This window comes from Neolamprologus multifasciatus, chromosome 1 (assembly GCF_963576455.1).
Source record: "Neolamprologus multifasciatus chromosome 1, fNeoMul1.2, whole genome shotgun sequence".
In the NCBI taxonomy this organism is placed as follows: Eukaryota; Metazoa; Chordata; class Actinopteri; order Cichliformes; family Cichlidae; genus Neolamprologus; species Neolamprologus multifasciatus.
Genome location: NC_140439.1, coordinates 27,456,211 through 27,468,930, shown reverse-complemented (window position 1 = coordinate 27,468,930; position 12,720 = coordinate 27,456,211). Strand labels below are relative to the sequence as shown.

The following is a 12,720-nucleotide window of genomic DNA, read 5'->3' as shown; positions in this document are numbered from 1 at the left end:
AAAGTTTAATCTTGTGTTTGTCTTTGCATGCTGAGATGGCATCAAGCAATTTTTTTTTAACAATACTATGGAAATTTCTTGAGTAACCCTTTATTTCTTTACATTTTGCTAGGAAAATGAGAAACAGCCTAAACTCTTGTATGTAAACTTTCTTGAAGTAGTTTTCAGGGTTCTCCAGGTTTCTTGATGATCCCACACTTCTTCAATAATGTTCAAGTCCAGGTTCTGAGGATTCATCACTCCCAAGACCTTGACTCCTTGGAAGCAGGCAGTCAAGGTTTTGAGGGAAACTCTTAAGCTTCTTTCTTCCAAGAACAATTAACAATTGCAACAGCCAGGTTGATTCGCATATTTATTTATGATTTGTACATCTCCAAGATAAAAAACAAAAATCAGTGTTTCAAAAAGAAAACACCTACATAACGAACAGATAAGTACGCCACAAGTATTTAGTTTGCTTAGTTGAAACAATATAATGAGTTTCGCTACTGTGCTAAGAATTTCTTCCTTGCTAAACTGGAAGAGAATATCACTGACAGTGAATACATTTTTACAATACAAAAAGAAACTAACACATAAGCAACTTTACAAAAGTACACATAATAAAAGTCCCTTTCATAACCTTGGCTTAAATTATGGCTTCATTCATGACGATCATGTGCAGTATATTCCCCAAAAAAGTGCAAATTCCCCACACGTACATGTAAACAATTAAAGATGTACAGTAAATTTTAAGTGACCTTTGAATACAGTGCGTAAAGGAAACTGTAGACGAGCTTCTAACTTGCGCAGAGCTTGTATCTTCAAGATGCCACGGTCAGAGGAGACAAACACAAGCTCCAGCTTTGTGTGTAGCAGTCATAGTCATATGGGAGCCAGCCATATTCAGAGCAGATGAGGCAATGTTAGGAGGGGAACAGAGCTAGGTCAAATGTTAACCATCTCCATTAGAGTATGATCCAGCATCTGCTTTATGCTCAGGCCCTCTTCTTTAGCACGTGTGAGTTTATCTGTTAATATAGCATTGCATCAGTTAAAAACCAAAAAAGAAAACAGTTACAAGAGACACAGAATATAGTCAGACAAAGGTTTACCTCAGGTACAGTGACAAACATATGCTGGATATCGTTACATACCCCAGTTTTTTTTTTTGTTTTTTTTTCCCCAGTAAGAGGTCAGCACTTATTAGCGGAGTCGACATCCTGAAGTTATTTTTCGATTTTCCGATATAACTAATCAAATTTGAACTTGTATTTAAAGTATACTAGAAATACTAAAAACTCACGCTATTGACAGGGCTGTGGTCAAGAATGGACGTAGTGAGTTTATGCAAGGGGGGGGGGGGGGGGGGGGGGAAAGCTTTCCTTTTTTGTAATATATGACTTGGCAGTGGAACTGACCAAAGTATAAAACCCTAGCACTTTTAAGGAAAAAACTGAAAACTCTTCTAAACACTAATAATTGTCTCCTTCTACTATTGGACCAGTATCACATTTACTTTTATTGTACATGCACACTCCATGTCCTTTTTTCTCCCCCATTTACTTAGACAAATTACTGACAGATCATACAGGGGTACTGTGAAATCTGTTATTCACATCTTCCTTACCGCCAGCACTTCCTTGTTGCTACAGGTGAATCATATGATCAATCTCCTCCTGTGCTACGATTAACAAACAGTTCGCCGCAAAATAAAACCGCACACCTTTTCTTTGAAGTTCTCTTTATCCATCTACACTGTTTTGGTTTAAGCTGCTATGTCCTGAGGATATATAATGAAACTAAATGTTGCTTGCCTTGCTTTAAGCATCACAAGGCAAGCAACATCTTGCCTTGTGATGCTTAAAGCGCCCCAAAATAAACATTGGGAAAAATTCAGCTGGAATGTTTCTTTCCTGAAGTCACAACCCGATTTGGCACTTTTAGCATCGCAAGGTGAGCGCCATGTAGTTTTATTATATTCTTGGAGGAGGCAGACATCTCTACAGATAACTATGAAGTTTGTGGGAATAGTTCCCAACAAAGCACTTCGCTCTCAGACTGCAGGCTTACTTGTTGTTCCTAGAATTTCTAAAAGTAGAATGGGAGACAGAGCCTTCAGATATCTGGCTCCTCTCCTATCAAATAAGCTCCCAGTTAAAGCCTCTTTACTTTTAAGATTACATTTGAAAAACAAAATTTTGAATAAAGCTTTAGTTATTTATACTGCTACAAGTTAAGGCTGCTGGAGGACATCCAATGACGCACTCAGGATTTCTTCTCCACTTCCCTCTTCACCCCTGATGCATTTACATGCCACTATTGTAAACCATTATTTTTCCATCTAGTCTCTCCCTTGGTGCGTTTAGTCATCTTTCTCCTCACAGCCCAACCGATCACAGTATGCTGCCGTCCTCCCCAAGATCTCCCTGTTAAAAGACAGTTCCTTTTCCCTATTGTCACCGAGTGCTTCCTCAAAGGGAATTGTTTGATTGTTGGGGTTTCCCTCCAATCTTCAGGGCCTTTACATTATAATATTTAGTGCTTTAGGCGACTGCTGCTGTAAACTAGTGCTACATAATTGAATTATTAAATTATTGCAATTCATAATTAAAATGTGAATGTATCACTGAAATGCTACAAGTAAAAACTACACACCTGTCCAACCATCCATCTCACCCAAGTACAAAAAGGAAAATCTGGGTATAATCCAAATAATTTTAAAAGTGATGATATTTGTTCAGTCCATTGCAATATTCCAAGGCCTCCTATTCAATAATAGAAGCACATATTGCAGACCAGATTTCAATTATGTAGCCCTGACAATAACTGAGAAAATATATCAACTGAATTTCATCCGTCTCCTGAACCTGTGTAGCCTCCCACTTGAAGCAGTTATTTGAACATGCATGTGAAAATCTCTCACTTGTATTCCCACTTTTTTGAAAGCGTAACTTGTTTTGTTTTTAAGACATAACTGCTGCTGTGTATAGTTATTTAAATAAACAGTACAACAACATTCCTGGTGACTGGAATTTCAGAAACATTAAAGCATACAAGATTCCCTTCCAGTTTATGCCTCGTTTAGAGCTACTCTCAGTTCATTGGTGAGAAGACGATTTTTCTCAAGCTGCTTGTATAGGTGGTCTTGACAGTCAGAAAGCAGGTAGGAGAAAAAGGAAAGAGAAAGAAAGGAGGTTAGTATAAAGAGTGACGCTTTGAAGGTAATCACAAAATAAGTTTGTTGATTTCCTCACCTAATGAACAGAAGGCTCAAGAAATATGTTTTTGTTTTTTTAAAGACAGTCACAGAAAACTCACACACTACTGGTTTTACAAACACTGTTTCCTTTTCACTGCTTATTAATTACTTAGACTAGAATGATAAGACTGCAACCACCTTGGGATTAGTTAGGGGACAAAACAACACACACTCACAAATAGAAAAATAATGATGATGCACATATTTGTACTGGATCTTTTTGCATCTAGCTGCAGCAGCCACTTTCAATCACCAGAGAACTGCAGAGGTCACCTGATGGGAGTTAACCTGGTCCAACTCTGACTGCAGACAGTTTGTGCAGCCTGTACCAATGAACACATCTCATCTGCGCAACAATGTCACCTCATTGAAGCAGTGGACTTGACTCAACCGGTTGGCACCTAGTTGTACTCGTGTGTATATTCCTATATAAAGGGAACATTGCAGAGCATGTAATTCTACAGTTAAATTGTCATTCTGTAGCAACTATGTCACCATTTGTAGGGAATTTTCTATTTCTACTTTAAATCTATGAAGTTCGATCTGCATGCAATTAGTTAATGTGAACTACTGTGACTATGACATTTGGGCCACCCCAAACAGCCTTACAATTTTGTGCTCAATCCCATTTGAGTTTCAATAGATTTAATGTAGCAAGTGAAACTAAACAAATCTCATCCTACTCAATTTTTTTTATAATTTACAGTCGCATTTGTCTGCAATAGCCCCTGTGACTGTATTAGCATTCTTTAAATTAAAAAAATTATAATAAAAAAAATCTATAGTAGTAGTTTTAGTGACCATGTCTGCCAATACTGGCTTGGAGTCTAGTTGATTTTCTATTTAGACCTACAATATGAGGAATGTTTATTTTTTGGTTTTATTTTTTGGGCTACGTTCACATCTGCAAACACTCGATGAGTATTGAAAATGTTAACTTGCTATTTCTAAAGTACATCAACTGTATTTAACTACAGCTGAATCTGAAGGTGTGAGGAAGCCTTAAAACAATAAAATATAACTAAAATTTTTTATTTTTTTTTTTAAAGTATATAAAATCCCCAATCAGCTGATTAAAAAATTTAATAAAATTCACTGCCACTACAAGTAACTCAGGAGTTTATTCAAAAGCTACTAAACAGTATAAATTAAAACACAAAGAAGGTAAAACAATAACAAAAAAAAAGGACAAATGGAAATGAAGAAGCATTGCGAGAGAAAAAGAAAAGGATGACATAGATGGAAAAATGTTTATTTTATATAAAGCAATGTGGCTCAAAGGTCTGAAAGACAGATGGACAAATGTACTCCAGCAGCCAAGGCCCAATGTGCAGTACTGCCAGGGCAGTAAAGAAATAAATAGACAAAGGAGACAGAAAGTAGGGCTGTGCTGCACAGGAGAGAAAGGGTGATGCTCAAGCAGCTTCTGGAGTGAAGAGTGTGAGAATTTAGCTGTGAACAAAAACAAAAGAACAAAAATGTTGGAGGGAGAAATAAAAGAATGAAAACATATGACATGCAGAATCAAAAGAGAAAAATGGATGCAGAACTAAGAGAACTGAGACAGGGAACAAGCTCTACTAAGTAAGCACTCATGTTAAAAGGTCCGCAAAAATTGTATTAAAATCTATTTTTAAAAAAGATATTAAACATGATTAGGTCACTCATAAATTAGTGTTAGACAAGCACGGAAGGATTTAAAGTTGTAGTTCAGCAAAGTTAAAAACTCACGGCACTCAACATGCCACAAGAGGGCGCTACTGTATGTTGTCGCTGTGGTTAAGGAGATAAAGCTCTAAGACAATACGGAAACAAGCGTGTTGTGAATTACATGGAAGTCATGTCGTTGAGGGCGTGGTCCAGCTCCTCGCTGATGGCCTTGTACTTCAGTTTCTGGGCATACAGCTCATCTATAGAGTTGTAATTATTATAGAGTGGCAGTGAGGGGGCAGTGAACAGAAAAACAACAGCGTCAAGAAATGAAAGCCAAAAGAAAATGCAAACTGAGGAACTGAAATAAAAAGGCAGGACAGAAATAGGAAGGAACATGAACAGCTGCTGACACCGTGTCAAATTCCTGAGGAGTCACCGAGAAACTGCCTCACATGTTCTGTGACCCTGTGAACACTTCTCGGGGCTAGCTGGCCTTGAACGCTCAATACACCACCATGCCAAACTGTACTGCAGTGAGAAATGTTGATGCCAACATGAATCATATCATGGCAGGTTCTGCTTATTACAGTTTTGTTTTTCTTCTGGCAGACAACTGACAGTGTAGATATTTGTCCTGGGGATTATTTAACAACCTGCTGACCAGATAAATACCTCAAACAGCCCCACATGAGGGATTTGCCTTTTATTAGTTTCCCTCTCAGAAACCAGGACTGGACTTTAGACAAAGACTAGTCACTGGGTTGCTTTTTGCATCAATTAATTTTGTAATAAGAGTAACAGACATTTGCTTATATGGAAAATGAACATGAAACGCTGCACCAAAGACTAAAAACCAAGTGTAAAACATTCATACCCTCAAGGTCATCAATGGTCTTCTCCAGCTTGGCAACTGATCTCTCAGCGAACTCGGCACGGGTCTCAGCCTATGTGGAGCACAGCAATAAAACATTGGTAATGTAAACCTCCTAATGGAAATTAATAACCACAGCCCCAGAGGAAAGGAAGCCCTTAAGTATGAGTAAAAAATATATACACACACACTCAGCATATTTATTCAATTAAGTAATGCAATCGATTTTCAAGAGAAGCTTCTATTTAAAATTTAATTTAGGATATATAAACGTATGACTCACTGATAACTAACTCACCTCCTTTAGCTTGTCTGTCAGGACCTTGATCTCCTCCTCGTACTTGTCCTCCTTCTGTGAGTACTGTGGTTACATACACAGGGCAGAGTCACTCAAATATACAAAACATGAAAATGCATCAAAAAGAAGTTTCAAACAAACTTTAAAGGTTTATACTATGAATATTTGTCAATAATCTTACCTTTTCTGCCTGGGCCTCCAGAGACTTCAGGTTGTTCTGCACAGTTTTCAGCTCCTCCTCAAGCTCAGAGCATTTGCTGCAGAGTTATGGCGTGATTAAACACGCAGAGAAAAACCACAGAAAGCAAGAGAGGTGTGAGGAAAATGTGATCATTACCTCTCAGACAGCTCAGCGCGCTCTTCTGTACGTTCCAAGTCACCCTCAATGATCACCAGCTTACGGGCAACCTGAAGTCACAACTCCTTAAGTTTAGTCCCACACTAGCTTAACACATTAGTGCATCCTATGCTGGTCAGATATGTCAAGCATTGCATCAAAGTAAATAACTGAACAATTGTCAAAGTTCAGGGTGCACTGAACAGCTGAGAAACTCGCCTCCTCATATTTGCGGTCAGCCTCCTCAGCGATGTGTTTGGCCTCCTTCAGCTGGATCTCCTGCAGCTCCATCTTCTCCTCGTCCTTCATTGCCCTGTTCTCAATGACCTTCATGCCTCTGAGGGAAGGGAAGTGATATAAGGTGAGTCTTAGTAATGTTTACACTATGCGTCATAGAGGAACAGGAAATTCCACTCTTAAAAGAAACATTTAGTACAAAGCATATGGATCACACCAATACCTTGTATTAGTGAAGTAGAGATAAAATTAGAGAGAGAGACCACTACATGACTATATGGACAAAGTGTCTAAATACTTAACACACATCCTCATCTGTCATGTTGTGCCAAGCACATGGCAACTGTCTGAGAGGATAAGGATGAATTGAATATCAAATGAAGCACAACACAAAATCATGGGCATGAACTGGAATAACATTCAATTAAATTTCCACAGGTGTGGATTAGCCACTGATCAGGAGCTATGCATTTTCAATCATAAAGAAACAGTAACTATCTCAATATTATAATATTACACAAAGCAACAATTAAATTAAATGGAATTATTTAAATACGGGCACATTTGTGAAGAGTGATACAATACAACTTCAAGCCACCGGTGGCAGCAGTGAGCCAAATCTTAAGTGACACTCAAAGAGCATATGTCATGTGCAAATGTTTGGTTTTATAATATAATAAAGTTTAGCAAAATCCAGTATTAAAGCATTTCATAGAACTTAAATTTTCATTTATGTTTAATGCTTTTAACTCACCTGTTCTCAGCTGCATTTGAATAAAGCACCAAATCCACACTGTTTTACTTTTAAGCTTAAATTTCAAAACTTACATTTTAACTACTGATTTTATCTACCATTCCTTCCTCTTTTTTCATTTTAAATCATGCTTATTTATTATTATTTATTTGTTTTTTAATGTCTCTGTAAAGCACTTTGAATCACCTTGCTGTTAAATTGTGCTATATAAATAAACTTGCCTTGCCTTTTAAAAGTTAGCAACAAGTCAACGCAGGATTTTCTTTTCTGAGCTTGCCTTAACCCTTTTATGTCACCCTTTTTCCATTACAGTACTCTGCAAATGAGTATGAATAATATAAGAGGGGTGGGAGAGTGGTGCCTGTTTAGTGCCAGTTTTCCAGATGCAAGATACCCACCTCTCGCTCTCATCAGCAGCCTTCTCAGCCTCCTCCAGCTTGGTCAGAGCTGTGGCCAGACGCTCCTGAGCACGGTCCAACTCCTCCTCAACCAGCTGGATACGTCTGTTCAGGGAAGCTACATCACCCTCAGCCTAGGAGAGCACAACACCAGTCATCTACAGTCACATCAAGTTTATTCATTTAACTGAAATTCGTGTGTTATGTTTGGCTCTGCAGGCTTTCAGCTGCTGTGAGATCTTAGGCAGATAAAATAACTCCCTGGAGAGACTGGGCTGGGTCAGCTTGTCCAATAGAGGGATGCAGGTTGTTTATGTACATTTTCCAACACCAGTTAAAGAGTGTGCGTCATTTCTCTTTTTCCTAACACATTTTACACCAAAAAAAAGGTTCGAATACAACAGGATTTCTTAAAGGAGACAAACTTATCCACCCCCTCTGGCGTTTTCCCAGCCAAACCTGTAATTTCGTGGCTCGCTGTGATTTAGTCTTAAACAAATTAGCTAAACGGCTACGTTTTGTTATGTCGCAGGGTGGATAAATGGAGGTCCCTGTGCTCAAACTATCCAGTTACACAAGGGAGGGCTTTATCTCACAGGACCTGCGATGTTGCGGGGCTGCTGTGCCGTTAGCTTACTTGAAAAGGGCTGTTTTGTTTATTAGGGATCTACCGGGTGGAGTCCTTTCACATCCACCCATCCCTTACTCACATCCATCGGTGGGCTAATTTCAAACTCGCCAACCTGCTACATGTTTTCGACCATATGCCGAGGCGGTCTGGGCCTACCTAGCAACCATGCTTTTTGACCAGATTTACTCCTAATGCTCTGGGCTCCCCGGGGACTAATTGCCTTATAAAGTCATTAGCCGCTTACTGCTTCCCTCGCACTCCTCTCCTGGTTCAGGTCCCGCTGTAGTAACGCCGCCCGGTCCTCCGCCGCATCGGCCTGCTCCTGCAATGACTTGATTTTCTTTTTCACCGCTTCCAGGGAGCTCCCACCGGCCATTTTTTTGCTCTGTTTGTCTCAGCTAAGCTAGTTTTCCCTCAGTTTTTTGCGTGCTTCCCCACACGCAGACACAAGCACACTTGGAGATGCGGCGCGTTTGATCCCTGCCCCCACCGCCTTTAATCAACCGCTGATGAGGATTGGGACGTGCCACCAACCCCGGAAGTAACTCATTTTACTCGAAAATAGTTGAATAAATTTAGTGAACTGAATATGTGGATCATAATTATTATTAATGGTCTTTTAAAATATTTTTTAAGCCATTTTAATGCTTTTTGGCTACGACAAAACTACATTATGTACCAGTTAGTTTAAGTGCGTCCCCTACTGCTAAATTGAGCTAAGCCTTTCAAAATCACAGTTCCAAACATCAACTTAATCTAAAGACAGCAAGAGAGTGCCTTAAGTCATTTATACACACATAATACATACATTATAAATATGTTTAATTATTCAGACAGTGTTATTAATGTTCTCGATATTCATAATTGTGCTAATTAGACCTGCAGAACTTTGTCTTCCTGCACTAAACTGGCTTAAAGAGCACAGAAGACACCCATGCTCTATTGTAGTCTATAATATTCAAATATATTGCCATGTTTATATAGTTATTTATTTAGTGAACTATATCTTTTTGTATTTCTTTACTCTGTCATTAAATCAGTCAACATGAGTCTATCTCACGGATGTTAAAAATTTTGTTGCTGCTGCTGACGTCGTCTCTGCTCCTGACGTCTTCAATTAGGCTTTATTGGCGTAAGAATAAACGCTGCCAATAAACTGGTAATTTCATCTGGGTTGAGTATAACCGCGGAGTACGTTCTGTGGCCAACAGGGCCACAAATCTGTCAAAATTCAATTCATAATATGCTTGTAAAATACACGACTGAAATCAGACACTGGCCCCCAGATTCGTCCAAATGGTGGTGGAACGCAACGGTAAGCCAGTGAGCTGTGACTTTACCTTATACAGCACAAGAGCTAAATTTAACTATCCATATATTCTTATGAAGCCCACAACTCTCTTATAATTGATTAATGCATAACTTAAGCATTAGGGTGTCTGTTTCATGGCTGGTGATCTTAGTTTCCAGACGGGACTCAAAAGGAGTGTATCAAGGTCATCATTAGGCAGTGGGTGCGCCAAACGGGTTCCTTCACAAACTCACATCTGTGGCTTTCTTCTCTGCGAGCTCCAATTTCTCCTGGGCCTCCTTCAGGGCTTCAGAGTATTTGTCCAACTCATCCTCAGTTGCCTTCAGCTTCTTCTGCAGTGCTACCAGGTCATCCTCAAGCTGGTACGCAGAGAAACGAGAAGATTTTTATTTACGTGAGGATGATTTTCTCAGATTAATTCTTAACACAAACAACGCGGAATCAAAACACGCTTTTATTAATAAAAAAAAAAGTACACACACATATATATTTGTTACTAAACAAATGAATTTCTATTAAAAGACTATTATTTCTATTAATTCTATTAATTACTATTATTTAAGGATTTCTTAAATTAATATTTATCTCATTGCTTAACAGCATAACTAATGAATAAAGGATCCAACTAGAAATCTGCACTGTTTCCAATCGTGCCAACCTCATGCAGTCAACATATGGAGTAAATAAACGCTAAAAGAAAAGCAATTTTTAAGGTTATTATTTAAAAGTGATTTTTTTTAAATCAAATAATAATCCTCAGTGGGAGATCATCGGAAAGAACCATGCAGCGCCGTGCGCAACGTGCCAATGGCACTGCTGCGTAAAAGCATCAGAGCGAGTTTCACACTGGATGCCGACCTGTTTGCTTCTGTCCTCAGATGCTTTCTTATCTGACTCGGCCTGCTCAGCTCTGTCCAAGGCATTCTCCTTGTCGAGCTTGAGCATCTGCATCTTCTTCTTGATGGCATCCATGGCTGGTTAGTGTCGGCGGTCTCTGCGTAAAACAAACAAAAGAAACTGAATGAAGGGATCGGAGCGTCTGAACCACTCTGAACGCCAAGCTGGAGTGCGAGCTCGGTTAGTCTGTAGTGAGTCAAATATGTATTTTGGCTGGGCAGTTACTGGATACCGAATACAGTTTTGGAAATAACTACAGCTGCTTGCCAACGTGGAGACCCGTCTTTTTTTCCTAAATCTCTTCACTGATTCGCTCTTCCGAGACATTTGACCACTTCTATGACTATACATGGGGTACAGACGTCAGGAAGGCACTACCCTCTCACAGCAAGACGTCCACTCCTATTTCTAACACCTTCCAAGTGGAAGTAAAGTGTCAAGACTCAAAGAGTAGTTCTCTGAGGGGGGTTATTTGGAATAAATGTGTTGGACTCAGTTAGCACCCAGAAAGATAAGCCACAAACTACAATACATGTGAGAAAATGTACATTTAAGACATCAACTGACTTTTATCCTATAATTATTTTAAAACCTACTTTTTACACAACAGAGCCAAACTGCATCCACCAAACTGGGCCAAAACCACATTTTTAATACCTTTCCAAAGCACCTTTCCTATATAAATAATTTTTGCTTACTTGCTTACGTAATCAAACATCTTGTTCTGTATCCAGAAATAAACACTTAAAGAATTATGGTACCAGTTCTTGCATCAAAGCTATTCCCACAAAACAAATATATCTGATTGGTTAAGCCCCTGCGAAAGTTCTTCTCCCCTGGAGGGCTGTCATATTAGCCAGTATGGCTTGTTTGCTGCTCAGGGATCATTTCAGCAGCTCCCATACAACATAGTTCAACATCCAAGCAGCAACCAGATAGGCTTTGCTTTCGGTAGAGTTATATCATCAAGCCTGTCCAACTCTTCTCTCAGCTAATACATGCGAGATAATTCCAGCTCAGATTTGCCACAGTGGGTACAGTGGTGTGCACATACAGAAGCTCTGGAATTTCAACATCACCCCCTCCCTGCGCCTCAGTGAGAGTTCACACAGCCACTGGCACTGCTGCAGCTGTCACACACAACATACAGTCAGGACAGTTGAGGAATGATATTTTAACCTAGTGTTGACTACAGTGATTGATTATTTGCATGTAAGAAGAACTGGACCTGAAAAAGAAAGTTGTGTAATACTGTATGAACATCATTGACCTCATCTTACATCGTAACAAATAACAAAGCATTCTAAGAATATTTTGTCATCTCCTACTCGCTTCGTCCCTCATGCTATTTGTTGAGTGCATATTTTGGAATCTTGCTGCTTGGACAGCACCTGCTGGACTCTCCATGACCCCATACTCTTTACAGTCTGACTTTCAGAAGAGAGACATCAAACACTTTTTAAACAAGCAAAGCAGAAGCACACCAAATGATTCACTGATACTGTATTTGATAAACCACAATTTTATTATGTGAATGATTGTTAGTTCACATACTTAAAGAAGAGATTACAAGATCATTAAATAATTATGGTAAAATCTTTTTCTTTTTTTTTTTGCCTGTCCCATTTGGTTCTTTAGCCGTCAGAATTGTTGTCTGAAGACCAACAAGGATACCCAATGGATTTATTTTGCCAAATGGATCATCATGGCATTGCTGAATTGGTCCATTTGAACGCCTTTGTTTTTATTATTTATTTTATTTTATTTTCAGTTGTTACAGACGGGACAGACATGAGTGAGGGATAGGAAAGGGAGAAAGAAAGAGGAAGGAAAAGAAAAACAGAAGGGGAGAGGGACAGTGAGAAAGGGGGAAAAAAATATCTCCTGGATCACCTGTTGAGAGAAAAAGAATAGAAAACAAGCAAAAAACAACAACAAAGCAACATAATAAACACAACACCATCGCATTAATCTAGCTAAGTGTAAACAGCAGTAAATACTAAATATTGAATGTTGTTGTGCAGCAGCAGGACAGACAGCGCACAATGTGCTTTGAAGTAGCAGCCAAGAAAGGTGTGATTTAATCTACGA

General features: G+C 39.0%; 1 protein-coding gene across 7 annotated transcripts; it reads right to left on the bottom strand.

The window, feature by feature from the left end:
* Positions 1–339: 339 nt before the first annotated feature.
* On the bottom strand, positions 340–10,850 carry LOC146525897 (tropomyosin alpha-1 chain-like). Of its 7 annotated transcripts, XM_085151768.1 has the most exons (10): positions 10,591–10,850; positions 9,966–10,091; positions 7,790–7,923; positions 6,620–6,737; positions 6,401–6,471; positions 6,245–6,320; positions 6,064–6,126; positions 5,769–5,838; positions 5,073–5,151; positions 4,478–4,693 (listed from the first exon to the last, which is right to left on the bottom strand). In XM_085151768.1, the coding sequence occupies exons 1-10, from the start codon at positions 10,702–10,704 to the stop codon at positions 4,690–4,692; spliced, it is 855 nt and encodes a 284-aa protein (XP_085007894.1). In that variant the 5' UTR covers positions 10,705–10,850; the 3' UTR covers positions 4,478–4,689. The 7 variants fall into 7 exon arrangements, with proteins under 7 accessions (XP_085007944.1, XP_085008271.1, XP_085008107.1 ...); XM_085151818.1 differs by lacking the exons at positions 4,478–4,693; positions 5,073–5,151 and adding an exon at positions 340–1,010 and having other exon boundaries at positions 10,591–10,849; XM_085151981.1 differs by lacking the exons at positions 4,478–4,693; positions 5,073–5,151 and adding an exon at positions 1,165–3,126.
* Positions 10,851–12,720: the final 1,870 nt, after the last annotated feature.